The sequence below is a fragment of the Hippoglossus hippoglossus genome, chromosome 17 (assembly GCF_009819705.1).
Source record: "Hippoglossus hippoglossus isolate fHipHip1 chromosome 17, fHipHip1.pri, whole genome shotgun sequence".
In the NCBI taxonomy this organism is placed as follows: domain Eukaryota; kingdom Metazoa; phylum Chordata; class Actinopteri; order Pleuronectiformes; family Pleuronectidae; genus Hippoglossus; species Hippoglossus hippoglossus.
This window is the reverse complement of record NC_047167.1, coordinates 18,522,496-18,538,849: the sequence shown is the minus strand read 5'-3', so window position 1 is coordinate 18,538,849 and position 16,354 is coordinate 18,522,496. Positions and strand designations below refer to the sequence as shown.

At 41.8% G+C, this 16,354-nt stretch overlaps 1 protein-coding gene across 2 annotated transcripts in view; it reads left to right on the top strand.

Moving 5' to 3' along the window:
• insra (insulin receptor a) overlaps positions 1-16,105 on the top strand; it is a 47,626-nt gene extending 31,521 nt beyond the window's left edge. Inside the window, exons 7-22 of one of the 2 annotated variants that reach the window (XM_034614683.1) lie at positions 128-342; positions 1,791-1,917; positions 2,772-3,022; positions 6,273-6,440; positions 7,671-7,869; positions 8,359-8,645; positions 9,245-9,384; positions 10,024-10,183; positions 10,275-10,374; positions 10,470-10,537; positions 10,842-11,071; positions 11,395-11,505; positions 12,171-12,330; positions 12,842-12,971; positions 13,427-13,561; positions 14,260-16,105. In XM_034614683.1, coding sequence (XP_034470574.1) covers positions 128-342; positions 1,791-1,917; positions 2,772-3,022; positions 6,273-6,440; positions 7,671-7,869; positions 8,359-8,645; positions 9,245-9,384; positions 10,024-10,183; positions 10,275-10,374; positions 10,470-10,537; positions 10,842-11,071; positions 11,395-11,505; positions 12,171-12,330; positions 12,842-12,971; positions 13,427-13,561; positions 14,260-14,617 — 2,839 coding nt within the window. In that variant the 3' untranslated portion in view covers positions 14,618-16,105. The remainder of the gene's footprint in view (positions 1-127; positions 343-1,790; positions 1,918-2,771; positions 3,023-6,272; positions 6,441-7,670; positions 7,870-8,358; positions 8,646-9,244; positions 9,385-10,023; positions 10,184-10,274; positions 10,375-10,469; positions 10,538-10,841; positions 11,072-11,394; positions 11,506-12,170; positions 12,331-12,841; positions 12,972-13,426; positions 13,562-14,259) is intronic. The other variant, XM_034614684.1, reaches the window with a different exon arrangement.
• Positions 16,106-16,354: the final 249 nt, after the last annotated feature.

The following is a 16,354-nucleotide window of genomic DNA, read 5'->3' as shown; positions in this document are numbered from 1 at the left end:
TTTCTGGTTAGAATTTCCCAAAATCATATGTGAGGTTTCATTCGGACGAGGTAGAGGAACACTGCAGCAGAATGGACTACGCTTACTGTAAAAACATGTTCATGTAATCTTGTGTGTTCTTTTCTAGGAATTACTCGTTTTATGCACTGGACAATCAGAACCTGCGGCAGCTCTGGGATTGGTCCAAACACAAGCTCACCATCCTGCAGGGGCGCATGTTTTTCCTCTACAACTCCAAACTCTGCATGTCTGAGATCCGCAGTATGGGAGAGGTCACAGGAACCAAAGATCGGCAGAAGAAAATGGACGTCGCCACCAAGACCAATGGAGACCAGGCCTCATGTAAGAACCTCTACTCCAGGGACATGTTAACTGTTGCATGAGTTGCTATGGCCACAGGTCGACCTTAGCACAGCCGCAAACACAGTCATAGTTATTGTCATGATGGTCATTTCCTCTCATTTGTGTTTGCTGATGTCTCTCTGCAGACCTTTACTGATATAGTTTAGAACAACCAACAGAGAAAAGGACAGCCAACTATTGGACATGGTGATATAGGATTTGTGCTATTTATATCACAACGCACCAATATTATTTTAACAAGTTTATTTTCTAAATACAACATCACAAACCATCCCTAGAATAAAGAATATAATTATTTATGGGATAACCCTAATTCATTTTGCTATACAGTGTATATAGTGTCTATAATGTCTATATATAGACACTGCATACCATATACTGTAGTATGTATATATATATATATATATATATATATATATATATATATATATCGTGTCTGCCATGGGAACACACACAGCTAAAAGCAGCAACTACTCTTGTTAGTTCTGCCATGGACAGTAAAAACTTGATGGATTTTTGATGGTTCACCGATGCGCTGGGAATTCTCCTGGTGCTCCAACTGTCCAGTCCGACTATGACAGATGGGTCCGTTGTCACTGTGGTTGTGAGAGAGAGAGACGGAGACGGAGTGCAGCAGCAGGGCAAGGAGGGTCTGAGAGAATCGATGCGCCGTGCACAGCTCTGCAGGGACGCAGTTAGCATAACGCTATGTTAGAGGTCTTTTTAAATCATTATGAGAAGTTCATGATGAAACTATGGGGAGACAAATGAGACTGTGTCGTACCGCCGAAACACTGGGTCTATTATATTTTGAATCATTAAGATTATAAAGACTAAGGTCAGGACATGAGTAAATTAATCCACTGAAATGCACCAAAGCAGGCGAATATTTTAATGAAGGTCCTAACCAAATAATAACAATTCGTTCTTTTTACATTCAGCAAACTGTGTGTGATGCTTCTTATCCTCCGAGTCGAATTAACAGGCTGTCAAATGTTCAGCACGGGTACAGGGCGTTTTGAGCATGGAAATTAATTTGTGACCCTGGTGAGGCATGTGTGACACACTAATCATAACATAAAGGTTCCCTCCCCAGTATTTTCTGAGCTCCCAGCGTCATCTCACAGGGAATAAATGGAACTGGCTCATCTCATGGCCTAATTAGGAATTATCAATACTTAGTGATCATATATAGAGATCGAGATTCAGATCAGTTATATGTGAGAATTAAATCTTTTTTTCATCTTACTTTAGGAATGTGGCTCACAGTTTTATATCTAAAACGAATCCACTAACAGTGTTGGAGTTGCTGGCTGCTCCAGGACACTAGGGTGTTCTCACTCTAATTCAATGAATGTATTCTCAGTAATGTCTCCTTATCACATTTTCTGCTTGTAGCTTCTAATTGATCCAATGTGTCTCCTCAGGTGAGAACCACCTGTTGAAGTTTACCCTGATCCGAACCATGAGCGATAAAATAATGGTGAAGTGGGAAGCGTTCTGGCCTCCGGACTACAGAGACCTGCTGGGATTCATGGTGCTGTACAAAGAAGCGTAAGTAAATATTTTTTTGTCATCAGGCAGCCACACTCACAATCACACTTTGTTCTCTGCTAGAAATAAAAAAAAGCTCTCAGCTGCTCAAGCACTTCAAAGATAAGAATAAGCTGAATAGAAACATGGAGATCAGTTGGACCTGGTGGGTTGTGCCAATGTTAAACTGGGCTTCACTGACTCTTATAAAAACACATGCAGAAAAATCAAGATAAGCACGTCTGTGAACAATGTGTCCTCTATCTGAAATCAGTGTTCAAGCACAACAAGCTTTCTATACTCAGAAGAAAGTATAGGGCGTGTTCGTAAAATGCACTGTCAATCTGATGTGTTCTATGTTCTCAGTAGACCAGGCAGCAAAATGGAAAAAGAATCAAACTAGCGCTCTGTGCCGATTGAAGAATCGTGACACTGAGCCGACTGAGAAGTAATATGAAAAAAAAGCATTTTGGATTCAACACCACAGATGGAAAAATCATGCATAAAAATGAGGCTGTCTGCTGACTTTTTAAAACACAACCGCCTGCAGTAACATCAGCAAATATTATGAGGTCACCTCTTCATTTCTACAGCCTGTTTTGCAATTAGGCTATGTGGGTTGCAATGAATGCTTTTAGAAAAAAAAGGTCATTTTCATTTATTCAAATTTTTCAACCAGCATCATTTTGGTTCTCTCGGGCCTGAGTGACGTTCACTGAGCTCTTTCCCTCGAACGACTGCTCTGATAAACACGATGATGAATTGACTGAAAAAATCAAACTGAAACTTGATATCCTTTCTCAAGTGGAATTCGATTTGGGCCTACAAATAACACACTTTTCGTTTGGATATTGTTTTATTTTTTCCCCTCACAGACCATTCCAGAACGTAACCGAGTTTGATGGGCAGGATGCCTGCGGCTCCAACAGCTGGGTGATTGCTGACGTGGACACTCCAAATCGAGCAGAGGGGGAAAAAGAGCAGTTGGAACCAGGCCATCTCATCCTGCCGCTGAAGCCCTGGACACAGTACGCCATCATGGTGAAAACTCAACTCTCAGCGTCTGATGAGCACCAGGTTCACGGAGCCAAGAGCGAGATAATCTACGTCCGCACCAATGCCACCAGTAAGACTGATTCAGATTTGTGTTGTTCAAATGTCTTGCTCCACGAATTCTAAAGGTATAAATATCTTTCCAGGCAGTGAAGCCAGCAACACTTTCTCTCGTCTGGAGAACACAAGTTCCTCCAACACTGTAAAGCATATCTGACTCAAAATCCCTCACATTTTCCTTTAGTCTTTAAGTTCCAGTGATATATTCAGAATCATGCACCTCTTATATTTGTGAGCTGGAAACATACTTCAGCAAAGATGCACATAAATGTCTATGCAGAGAAGGGTAGAAGCTAAGATTCACAGTGTAGACAACACACACACACACACACCTCCTAAGACTTTGGCATCGGGTTAAATACAATATTCCATCACTTTAATTATACTATTGTTTTGTTATGTAAGCTTAGAATTAAAAAAAATCCATATTCCATTGTTGCAGGTCCCACAATAGCATTTTGTTACCAAACAGCAAATGAGCTTAATGGCATTTCACCTGAGGCGGTGTTGCCTTTTCAGTGGCGTAAATCTTCAGGTGTATGGAGCAAAGTCAAAATGCAAGTCACAACATGAAACCGGAGCCGTACAGGATTTCAGTGGAGAATCAGTGGGTCCTTTAAAAAGAAGTGAATCAAGTTTCCTCCAAAAGGTTCCAGGTCACAGGTAATAAATCAAAAGTGAAATAATAATTCTCTTTCTTCATGCGTTCTCTCTTTGTACAGTACAATCATAAAACAGATAATAGTAATAGACTTTATTTGTACAGCACAACTCATACAGATCAAGGTGCTGAACATATTAAGGCAATACAAAAATCTATGTATATACATGCATATAAAAAAATACATTTCATATATATATAAATCATCCATGGCTTCATAGATTTTGAGCCCCTGAGTCCATCAGGCAGACTGTTCCAGAGTTTGGGGACGTAGTTGTTTAAGGTTGCCTCTCCGTGTCTTTTAGGTTCTGACTTCAGGAACACTTCATAGGTTTGAGTCAGTGGATCTAAGGGACCAACAGACAAACTTCTTGACCACGTCGGTCAAAGTTTCAAATGTATTCTGTGACAGACAGGCAGCCAATGTAAACATTTTAGGATCGAAGTGATGTGGGCTCTCTGTCTGGTATTTGTCAGAACAAGACCTGCTGCATTCTTGATTTATGGCTTTTATAGGTATACCAGACAGCAGCGATATTCCTTAGTCACGTTTCTAATGTGGCGAGAGGCCGACCCAGTGTTCAAGTCTGTCCAGCAGAATGTTATGATCCACAGTGTCAAATGCCGCACTGAGATCCAGTAGAACAAGTACAGAGAGCTTTTTCTCATCTGTGTTCATTCTGAGGTCATTCACAACTTTGACCAAAGGCGTCTCTGTGCTGCGCTGGGCCCTGGAACCACACTGGAATTTCTCAAACACAGAGTTGCTGCAGAGGAAGTCATTCAGCTGTCTGCAAACATTTTTTCTGAAATGTTACTCAGAAAAGGCAGTGGTTTGATTAAAGCACTTTGAAAAGCTGAAGGAAACGTGCTTGTGATCAGTGAGTGATCAATTACTGTTCAAACTTCTTCTGCAAAACAGTTTTAAAATGCAAACTATTTTAAAAAGGTGGTGGGGATGGATGTTACATAGATGTGCATTCAAAGTGCAGGTTATGATTGTAATGAGTTCCCATTGGTGGAAAAGGCCTTTACACGTACGTTCTGAGTAACTTCTGTAATGAATCCTCCTCAGATTGAACCAGAGTTCATTCAATTATTTTTAGGCTCGTCTTGAATCCACATTTCCCACGGTGTTACTATCATTGACTGGTGGATTGAGCATTGTGTGTGTCAGTCTGGCTGCTGCCAAGACGTCCTTGGCTTAACAGCCATGAGAAAGACAGATGGCACGATTCGCCAGGGGCGCCACTGACCTACAGGGGGCCCCCTAGTGCAAGATGTCTGCATCAGTCCGTCACGCCGCGATCGCAAATCTCTTTCCCAGAACCTAATTGTACCCTGCCACCCACCGAGCGCGTGTCGTGTACAGATTTGTTTGTCATAGGCCTCCTTTCACACAACGTGCATTTCCTTCCTGATAAACAACTTTAAACACAACAACCCTCACTCACATGGAACAGGCTTCCAGCAGAGCCGCGTCGCTCAGTCGGCCGAGGGAGGGCTGTTCTCTAGCCGTCTCCGTGTTCCCGGCCTGTGTCGTCTCTAGCCAGCGTGCTGCGTCGGAAGGGCAAAGCTGTCATTGCATATTAACTGTCTCCGGTGAAACTTAGTCTGACAATGCAGTCGGACCAGTTTGTTGCACCCTCATGAAACAGGCACTACATAATCACAGTGACATCAATGCTCAAGTGTCTGGGGCTCCTTATGGTTCAGTCTGACGTCCCCACGCACCGCTCCCTCCTCGCGTCAGAGTTCAAACCACAACCTCATTTTCTACTTTTCAATCAGCTCTCCACAAACTCATTAAGTAGCACAAATTGTACTTTGTTTTGCAACGTGAAAAGACAAGTAAGCTTTCAGTCACAGTGAAACTGATGTGCAACATTTAAAGATGATGATGTGTCACATGTCCGTAAACTAGAACCACAACAAGGTGTTTCGCAAGCATTGCCAACAAGTTACAACAGATCTTTAAAACCATGAATATAAATCAAAACGAAACAGATAATCAGTCTAAAACAAGAGTAACAAAAGACAACTCTATACCGTGCAAGCTGTGAATGTGAAATTTTAAATATGGCAGTAACATATAGTAAATGATTTAATATTTTTGCAGCAAAACTGTGAAATCTACAAATCAAAACTACGTAAAACAACTTAAAATATAAAATCACAACTTAACACAGAAAAGAACTAAACTAAAACTACCAAAGCCAAACTGACAACCGAGATTTAAATAAAACTGAAATGAAACCCGACACCAGCTGTGGCACAGAGGCGAAAAAGTACCTCAACAAATATGTAAATTATAACTTGTGTGACCTTGCAAATTAGATTGAAACAGCTTTTCTATTTTTGACTAATTCCAATGATTGTAGATGTCTGCTAACTGTGATACCAAATGTATCAGAATTATTACATTAGAACAACTCACAATGGATCTACACTATCCTCATGATCATGATTCACATATAATCATCTGAATTGCTTTGCTACACAACTTCCATTCAGGTTTTGGGTCCAAACTTCAAGTTGACAGTTTGAAATAAATGTTTTTTCTCCATGTACCTGTAAAAATAACTTCTTCCTGTCTCTCTAGAACCCTCCGTCCCGTTGGATGCCATTTCCTCATCCAACTCTTCGTCTCAGATCATCCTCAAGTGGAAACCTCCCAATGACCCCAACGGCAACATCACTCACTACCTGGTCTTCTGCCAGCGTCAACCTGAAGCCAGCGAGCTCTACAAGTTTGACTACTGTCAAAAGGGTAAGCCACTTTGTTTGTGGTTGTCCTGTTGTTGTGTCCACGTCTGTATTACTGTGTCTGAGTCTGTCTGAGGCTGTGAGAAAGAAAGAAAGAAAGAAAGAAAGAAAGAAAGAAAGAAAGAAAGCTTTCCATTATTGGAAGAGCTTTTCTCACTCAGAAGCTTTTCCCTGCTTCGGCTTGCTCCAGTCTGCTCATAGGAAACTGTAATGACTGTGTATGCTGATTGATGGGTAACTAGAGGGGTTATTCGATATTTCAAATATATATCAATAAACATAATTTGCATATCAACACAACAAAAGCTTGCTGCTTTTATGTACAAAAAGAAATGCGTCCGTTTAAAAAGATGTAACAGTTGCAGCCCATGTGTCCTTTACATTGGTATGGTTGATAAGCAATACATCTATTAGAGGGCAGCTCAAAATAAACGGTTTCTGGCAACAACAAACATGTCGATGGTGGAGGAGGTTGTGATAATGTACCTCTGCAAAAGCAGCTCTTAGTTCCTTTGCACAGTCTATCCTCAAAAAGGTTCTGCCATTGTTGAAAGTTCTAGTGCTGAGAAGGATCCCAGGCTCTTCCACACAGTCATGCACACATTGTATTGAGTGAACACCTGTATCCCATCAATACTCAAAGCCTATGTATCAGTTTCACTATCGGTATTGGGACTGAAGACGATGCATCGTTGCGGTCCTATAGTTGAACTACTGTTCCCTAACAACAATAAAAAATATTCTGTACAAGCTCAGCAAGAAAATCAGGTGCTGGAATCTTTTGCTTGGGTGCAGTTATGTTGCTTAAACTACACAAAACCACATACTCAGACAATCAGGATCCTCTCCGCGCTCTAGACCGTGTATATTATTCCCTGCCCCTCAATGTTGGTACGTAACTGAGCCCAAACTTTTGTCTGTTGAACTCCCATAACTCCCACAACATCCAGAGAGATGGGAAGTCTACGGGGAGGTCATGTCACTAGTAATTTATCTCCACTAGAGAGGGTGAGGAGGAGGTGAGGGATGACGAGGACAGACATGGCCCGCAGGCGTGCGTGCGTGCGTGCGTGCGTGCGTGTGTGTGTGTGTGTGTGTGTGTGTGTGTGTGTTTGTGTTTATGCATAAGACTGTGTTATGTGTCTGTGTTAATTGCAGCTGTCATGCCATTCTTTCTGATTTGATTGTTTTCATTTTTTTCCCCTGGTTGCCATGTCTGACTTCATTTCATCAGGGATGAAGTTGCCATCGCGGGTGCCCACGCAGGTGGACAGTGACGAGGAGCACAAGTGGAACCAGACGGAGGAGCAGGGCCCGGGGACACGATGCTGCGCCTGCCCCAAAACAGACAAGGAGCTCAAGAAAGAGAAAGAGGACTCGGAGTACCGCAAAACCTTTGAGAATTACCTGCATAATGAAGTTTTTGAGATCAAGTAAGACAACTGACAACAGACTTGTCTTTTTAAGAATGAAAATCAAGAAAACCGTAGCGATTGTGCTTTGTTATTCATGAACATGATCCACAAAAGAATATTTGTTAGGGTTTGGAGCTTGAATAAATGACAATGGCTTTTTTCTTTGCTTTTATGTTGTCAAACTCAATCCAGTTCAACTTTACTTTGAGTTTAACTTCACACACAACAGCTTTAGCCTCCATTGCATCATCTTAGGTTTCGTATCTGAATCACACAAAGTACTTTTCATTAAGAATAATCAAAGTACTGTATAATGTCCAAAGCTATTGGACCAGCCAACTTTATGCCTTTATGTTATTGTGGCTCCAACTACTGCTCACTGCGGTTTCTGCTTTCCAATTAGCTGTTGGTAATTGTCCTCTGTCCCTTAAATGTCTTTATACTTTCTAATGTAATGTCTTTCATGCATTATGTAAAACACTTTGAACATGCTTTGCCTTATCTTAGACGCTCGAGACAGCGGCGCGCTGTGATGGGAATTGCCAACCGCACGCACCTCTTCCTCACCACCGCCCCCAGCCTGCCAGAGGGCACACGCATCCCCAACGGCGAGGACGAGGAAACCTTTGAAAGCACCAAGACGGTGGTCACCGTCCACGCCAAGGAGTCCACTGTCATCTCGAACCTGAGGCACTTCACCAGCTACCAGATTGAGATCCATGCCTGCAACCACCCGAAAGACCCGGCCCGCTGCAGCATGGCGGCGTACGTCAGCGCCCGCACGATGCCCGAAGGTAAAGAAGGTTTGCTCTTGTGAAGTGAATGTAGGACTTACATTCAGCATCAACCTTTATCCCTTTACTTGCCAGGAGCTGTCTTAAATTCCTGTTTTGCTTCTATCACTTCTTTGTTTCTACTGAAGTTAGCATTTTAACCATCTAGTCCCGGCCCAGCCAACTCGTCCAGTCTGCCGTGGAGAAGAAGTGCCGCTCAGAGAGCTTATTATAACCTCATGTCTTTTAAACACAACGTTTGCTGAAACTTTGGCAAGCGAACTTCACCACCACCTGCTCCTGGCAGCGCAGTAAATTTACAAATAGCACCTTTAATGTCACACCCCAACATCTGGTTCCAACTACATTTACATATAATTATGGAGGAAATTACACTTTTATGGGACTTCTTTTGCTGGTCATGCTAACTCTGTACCTCATAGGTATTTCTTAATTATTTTTTCCTGTAACTAACGGTGAAGAGACAGAGGAAACATGCAACTAGTGTCACAGCCATGAGGCCAACCGGACACCTCTGCAGCTCATCTTCTGTTTACTCCAAACAAACCAGAGTTTGAGTAGAAATATCATTTGTCAAACCATGTGACTGTCGTCCGCAGACAAAGCCGATGACGTTGTGGGTCAGATCAGCTACGAGGTGACAGAAAATTCGGTTCACATCACTTGGCTGGAACCCACAGCTCCTAATGGTATGATCATCCTGTACGAGGTCAACTACAAGAGGCTGGGAGACACTGAGGTGAAGAAACACACTGCGCACACATTTGCACTCTCATCTGTTATATGACTTTATTGCTCTAGTGAATGTAGTGATGTGAGTCGCTGGGTCACCGAGTACATGAGTTCATTGCAGGTTCACCTCTGCACATAAATGAATTCTTACCCAGAAAGCACTCTTCATATTTCCCTTCATTAAACCAGAGGCTCGGCTGTAATGACAGACAATTTCACTGAGAATCAGATTTAATGGATCCATTTTATAATTAGCTGAGCAGTCATGCAGACCAATTAGAGCTATACTTATTACTTGACTTGTGTTTTGAAAGTTGGAGCTTGTGGTCTCAGTAATGTCTTTGTTTGATAACCTTAATGAAGAAGTAATTTACCCATTGCACCTTGTTTTAGTTGCCATAGAGACAGGTCTACAAAACATCCGTCTGATGCTGCAGACGGATGTTTGGTGTGGAAAACAATAAAAAAACAGATGTTTCCTCAGTGGAAACGAACTGTTTGAACACGGCAGAAAAAGAACATCATAAAATGTTATTTAAAACATGAGATTTCAAACTTTTCTTTTTTTATAAAGCAGCTGTTTGTCAAGCGATGTTGTTTCATCTCTGTTGTCCATCGCCTGAGCCTCAGTGTTGCTATTTCACAGGAGTTGCATTACTGCGTGTCGAGGAACATGTACAAAGTGACCCGAGGTTGCAAGCTGAAAGTGATGCATCCTGGGAACTACACGGTTAGGATCCGGGCCACGTCACTGGCCGGGAACGGATCCTGGACCGAGCCCACATATTTCTACGTCCAGGACGCAAGTAAGTCTCCGTCTGTCACAAAGTCAAACACGGCTGGTTCTTGTTCTTCCCCTGAAATGTGTCTCATTGTCTGGGCGGATGTGTTCCACAGGCGACCCTCTCTACATCGTAAAGATCGTCATTGGACCGGTCATCTGTTTCATCCTGTTGCTGTTTGTGACCGTGACAGGATTCGTCTTGTTCAAGAAGAGGTGAGCAAATACATCATCCTGTTAAAAGCTGTTTTCTTATTATTTCCTATTATTCAACATTTTAATGAATACTTTTTCCTCTTTTTTCCTTATAGTCAAACTCAAGGGCCAAGTGGTCCCATCTACGCTTCTTCTAACCCAGAATACCTCAGTGCTAATGATGGTAAGTAACGTTTTCACACATTTTGATCAATAATATAGAAGCTGTGTTCTTTTTAAACTTTTTTTTATTTAGATTTAGTTTTGCTTTAAAGGATTGTTGCTTCTCTCTCAAAAATAAACTTGCACTTTGTTTTCATGCAAAGTTTCTTATGTCATTCAACATGTAATTCACTTGAAATATCACTCAATTTGAAAAGATGCTGGTAAATGGGAGAAGTCTGACCATCTGCATAATCATATTAACCTGCTTTCATGTGCTTGTAAACTCCTGTGCATGTAACATATTTGTGGAAATGTGTTTGCAGTGTACGAGGAGGACGAGTGGGAGGTGGGCAGAGACAAGATCGCCATTTTGAGGGAACTGGGTCAGGGCACATTTGGCATGGTCTACGAGGGCAACGCCAAGGACATCATAAAGGGCGAGTCAGAAACACGCGTAGCCGTGAAGACGGTGAACGAGTCCGCGAGCCTGAGGGAGAGGATCGAGTTCCTGAACGAAGCCTCGGTCATGAAGGCCTTCACTTGCCACCATGTGGTAAGACGAGACGACACCTTTTGCAACAGAAATCTATTTTCCAATAAGAATTGTGATTATTAGTTCTGATTAATGACAGACTGTGTAGAAGTGCTGCAAATGGTGTAGGTGAATGGATCCAACCAGTGTCTGTCAATAATTAGACACAGTTCTGGATCTAGAATAGTATGTACAAAATGTACCATCATGTGCAAACACCACACCTCTCCTGCGTTTAACTGTGCGGAGAGCAGCTGCTTCACCTTGTGGCAGTTCTCATGGTTGCATAACGTGATCACACCTGACTGTATTGAAACAAATATCCCCTCGTCTTCGTCTCCCAGGTGCGTCTGCTGGGTGTCGTGTCTAAGGGCCAGCCCACACTGGTGGTGATGGAGCTGATGACCCACGGAGACATGAAGAGCTACCTGCGCTCTCTGCGGCCTGATGCTGAAGTAAGCAGATTACAACCCTCACCCCTATATCACAAAGTGAATTTTAAGTTATGCTCATATTAGTTTTAGGTTGGATTGAACTTCTCATTTGCTGAATTCTCCAAAGTACACCTGCAGAAACATTTTATCTATATCTACCAGAGGAAATATTTTTACACTAAAGGAAATAGAATCCGAGCCACTGAACTGTCAGTGGTTTACACATATACATGTTGCACATATATGTTTTACTTTACACATGTTTCTCAACCCAGGATCCTCTGCTGCTCTTGTTGACTGTCAGCATGTACTTTGACACTTTGTAAAAGGGGATTCGAACAGCTGCTGAAAAAAAGCTGCTGAAAGCTGCTGATTTAATCAACAGCTGAACACTCAGCACAGACTATTTCCACAATTTACTTTAAATATTTTTCTGTATAAGGTGAATGTTAATTTAACTGTCACATTTTTGACACTGTAACTATACAGTTGTCGCTTTAACCAGAATAAGAGCCAGATTGAGCCGTGTCGTGATCCCATTTTTTACAATATTATACTAAAGTATTTTTTATGTTGTGGGGTATAAATAAGAATAATTATCTAGACATGTTTTCACAATTAACACGTGTTAAAAATATGTCAGTCAGATAAATGTAATGTTTCTTCTTCTTCTTCTTCACCCTCAGAACAACCCAGGGCGCCCCCCCCCCACTCTGAAGGAGATGATCCAAATGTCCGCTGAGATCGCAGACGGCATGGCTTACCTGAACGCCAAGAAATTTGTCCACAGGGACCTGGCGGCCAGGAACTGCATGGTGGCTACCGACTTCACCATCAAAATAGGAGGTACGTTTCTATTAACCACAACAGACACTGGAGATTTGATTTGTCTAAAGCCATCATGTGTAGAATTTGACACTCTTGGGGCCTGGAACCCCCCCAGTGGTATTTAACAACTCCATCCACGAAGGTGTAATCATTATATAATTTGCCAGTAATTATATACTTATATAATCTGCAGTATTAGGTTTTATATGTGGCTGCTATAATCCATAGATGCGGGTCAACTGTGGCTCAGCAGGTAGAGCAGGTTGTCCCTAATCTCAACAACAACAACGTTCAAGTGAAACTAAATGTGTATTCAGCATCGGGAGTGATTTGCTTAGTAAGACGATAAGAAGATGAACAACAACAACAACAGCAGAAAGACATTTCAAAGTGAGCTAAAACACATCGCTGACACAGAAAGCTGCAGGGGAGTGGGTTTTAAATAAGACGTGTTCAAATACAGCACGTCACTTTATCATCAGTTTGACTGTCACTAACCTAATTTATATATTTCATTATTTCTTCCCAGACTTTGGTATGACAAGAGACATCTATGAGACCGACTACTACCGCAAAGGAGGGAAGGGTCTTCTGCCCGTCAGGTGGATGGCACCTGAGTCTCTGAAGGACGGAGTCTTCACTGCAAATTCAGACTGCTGGTCAGTGACACTTCTCATGTTGTGTTGAGGTATAGGTGCTGTAGATAGCATGTGATATATAGTTATGAGTAATAGTTGGTGACAAGTATTGCCTCAGAAAAAGCCTCAAAGTTTATGATTTATCGTCATAGGTCGTGGTTTAATGTGTTTTATGTGTTTTTGTGATACGTTGATGAAAACAACAAACTCATCCACCACAGTTGATTAATTTCCTCCCGAGTCCAGACCAGAATAACAAACAGTAAACACATTACAAATATTAAATGTGAGACCAGCTAACCTGCTTTTCATCCGGCCTTGTTAACCAGCAGCCGCCACCGCTGCTTCTGCCCTCGCTCCACCCGTTCGCTCCGACGAGTGTTTACAGGCAGATCCACTCTGTCAGGTGTCTAATTGTCTTGTCCTCATTCTTCCTGTGTTTCGCTGTTGTTTTCTTTCCTCCGCCTGTTTGCCAGGTCCTTTGGGGTCGTGCTGTGGGAGATCAGCACGCTGGCCGAGCAGCCGTACCAGGGCCTGTCCAACGAGCAGGTCCTCAAGTTTGTCATGGACGGGGGCTACCTGGACCGACCGGACAACTGCGCTGACAGACTGTAAGTACAAGAGCAACGCTGTATATGGACTGGAAAGTAAGAGTTGGAATATCTAAATTATTCCTGACAGCCTGAGTTAAAACTGTTTATTCCCAAAGTCCTAAATCAGAGCTGCACTGGAGTTTCATACAGTGTAGATCACAGCAGCAATCATAAACAATATAATATAAGGAAACTAGAAGTTAGTATCAGGTAAATTACAAACATGTGCTATAAGTGACCACTTTATTAGGTGCACCTCTAAAATCCTTTAAAGTAAATGTGTAGATTCATGTTTATCTGTTCTTGAGATCAGAGTTAAAAGTGTTGTTGTACAGGACTGTTTTCTGTTGTGGTAATTAACACACAGTGTTTGTAGGATTGACTCAGCATTAACTAAACTGCCCGTTTTATTCAAAAAGGAAGGAATGTGTCCTGATTGAATGATTGAATGATTGATTGATTGATAATACTTGGTTACGTCTGAAGTTTGTCTTGCGTCACAGCAGCAGCTCCATTTACAACATAAAATACAATTAAGACGAGAAAAACAAAGGATTCATACATTTAACATTATTACATCAAATGAATGTTAATGAAAGTCAACAATCTTTTCATCTGTGATTAAGTTCCATATGAATTTTTCTTGAACAACAAATTAAGATCTGGACCCAAGTATCATTTAACCATGGTCTCCCTCTCCCTGTTTCTTCACCCAGACACAACCTGATGCAGATGTGTTGGCAGTACAACCCCAAGATGCGGCCGGCCTTCCAGGAGATCATCGAAATGCTGCGGGAGGACCTGCATCCTTCCTTCCAGGAGTTCTCCTTCTTCTACAGTGAGGAGAACAAGCCGCCCGAGAGCGAGGACTTTGACCTGGACATGGAAAACATGGAGAGCATCCCGCTGGACCCGTCGTCCTACTCCCAGAGGGAGCAGTGCTCGGACAGGGACGAGGCCTCTTCCATGGGCCTGAGGGGCAGTTACGAGGAGCACCACATCCCCTTCACACACATGAACGGGGGAAAGACCAACGGACGAATACTGGGCCTACCGCGGTCCAGCCCCTCCTAACATACTACACACATCCCGCGCAAAACACATCGACGCTATAGATTTAAATATATTTTTTTTGTCTTTTGTTGTCATTTTATATAGATCCCACTTTTATCACACTCTCCTCAGAAGCCGCTCAGTGCAAAACTCAGGACCTTATTTTTCTCCTCAGATGCCACAAACACACACTACAGCAAGTTCTCACACGGACAGCAGAAGACACTTTTTTGTATTTAAGGATGAATCTCCCATGTCTTTCTTGTTAATGATTGTAGTTCATATACTGTATATATATATATATATATATATATATATACATATATATATATATGTATATATATATATTGCCAAGTTTGTGCTCGACTGGGCGGATAATGGATTCAACTGTGAAACAAACTCTTGACAAACAAGAAGGCTGCTAAACCCACTGTCCCTCCCCGAGTCCAGACTGTGTTCCCCCCCCCCCCCCCCCCCCCCATTCCCCCAGATTCAACACGAGGGTTCAATCCCAGATCGCTAAGACTTGAAAAAAAGTGCCCTTCTATTTTGTCTGTGGCCTACATCAGTTGTCTTGGAACTGTTTGTGAATCTTTGTACACAAATGGACGACGAACTGAAAAATGAAAAGCCTTTTGGGAACTTTTGTGTCGGATGGTCCAAGACGGTCACATCCTCGAACAAACTCTGATCCACTGGAGAAGCTGGTTGAAGTGGCTTACCTCCTCACACTCTGCAGTATTCCAAAATGGCTCCCAGGATAAACACAGGACTTTTTGTCGGATTCTTTTTTTTTATTTATTTACCTGTCTTTACTTTTTTCCCTTTTTTTTTTTTTTTTTCGAGTTTTCACATTTACAGCTGAAGGATATTTAAACCGTTTTCAAAAACATGTTGGCGAACGAGTTCCTCAGATTGACCAATAGCTGCTTCTTTGGTATATTTTAGTGGGTATAGAAGATGAAATATATATATATAAATATATTATTGATGTTTTTGTACATAGCCGATATGTTGTCATTCTTGAGGTATTTCCGGTCATGTTTTTACATGTTAGTCTCTTATGTTTATTTTTTCTAATCCAGAAAAATCATACTAATTAGCTTTATTTTTGTTTTTTCGGACTCATGATCAACCAACAGCACTTGGTCTTTTTTTTGCTATGCGATGCCCAGGAGAAGAAGCGTTTTGGCGTCTTCGGCTTCAGATGTCTGCCCATCATATCAAGATCAAATAAAATAGTGCTGTAAATATTGCAGCAAGGTGCATTCATGAAGAGGCTCTGCCAGCGCGTCTGTTTCCATGTGTATTCAGTCGGGGTTCATATGAATTTTTGGACGATGACGTAACTGTTGCTTTTTTTCTCCCTGTGCACCAACACAATGCATTTGAAAAGAAGCCATTCAGATGTGACTGTAAAAGTGTAAACTTTGAGCTTTAATTCAAGGGTTTTAACAAAAATAAAAAATATATTAACTTTTCAGATGCTGGAAAGGAATAGGAAAAAAATACTAGGATTATTTGTATTACATGAGACTGTGGAAGTAATGAAACGGTCCGTTTGTGGATCTTTCTTTTAGTTTTATCTTCTCTAAAATGTGGTGACTTGACTTCACATGAACAATATTCCATTTCATTCCCTTGAGAAGCTTTTCAGATACTTTCACTTTGTGCTTGCGATCATTATCCATCTGGCCAGAGAAACACCAAATCAACACTTTATTTAGCACCTTTCATGCAGCATGGTGAAGCCCTAAG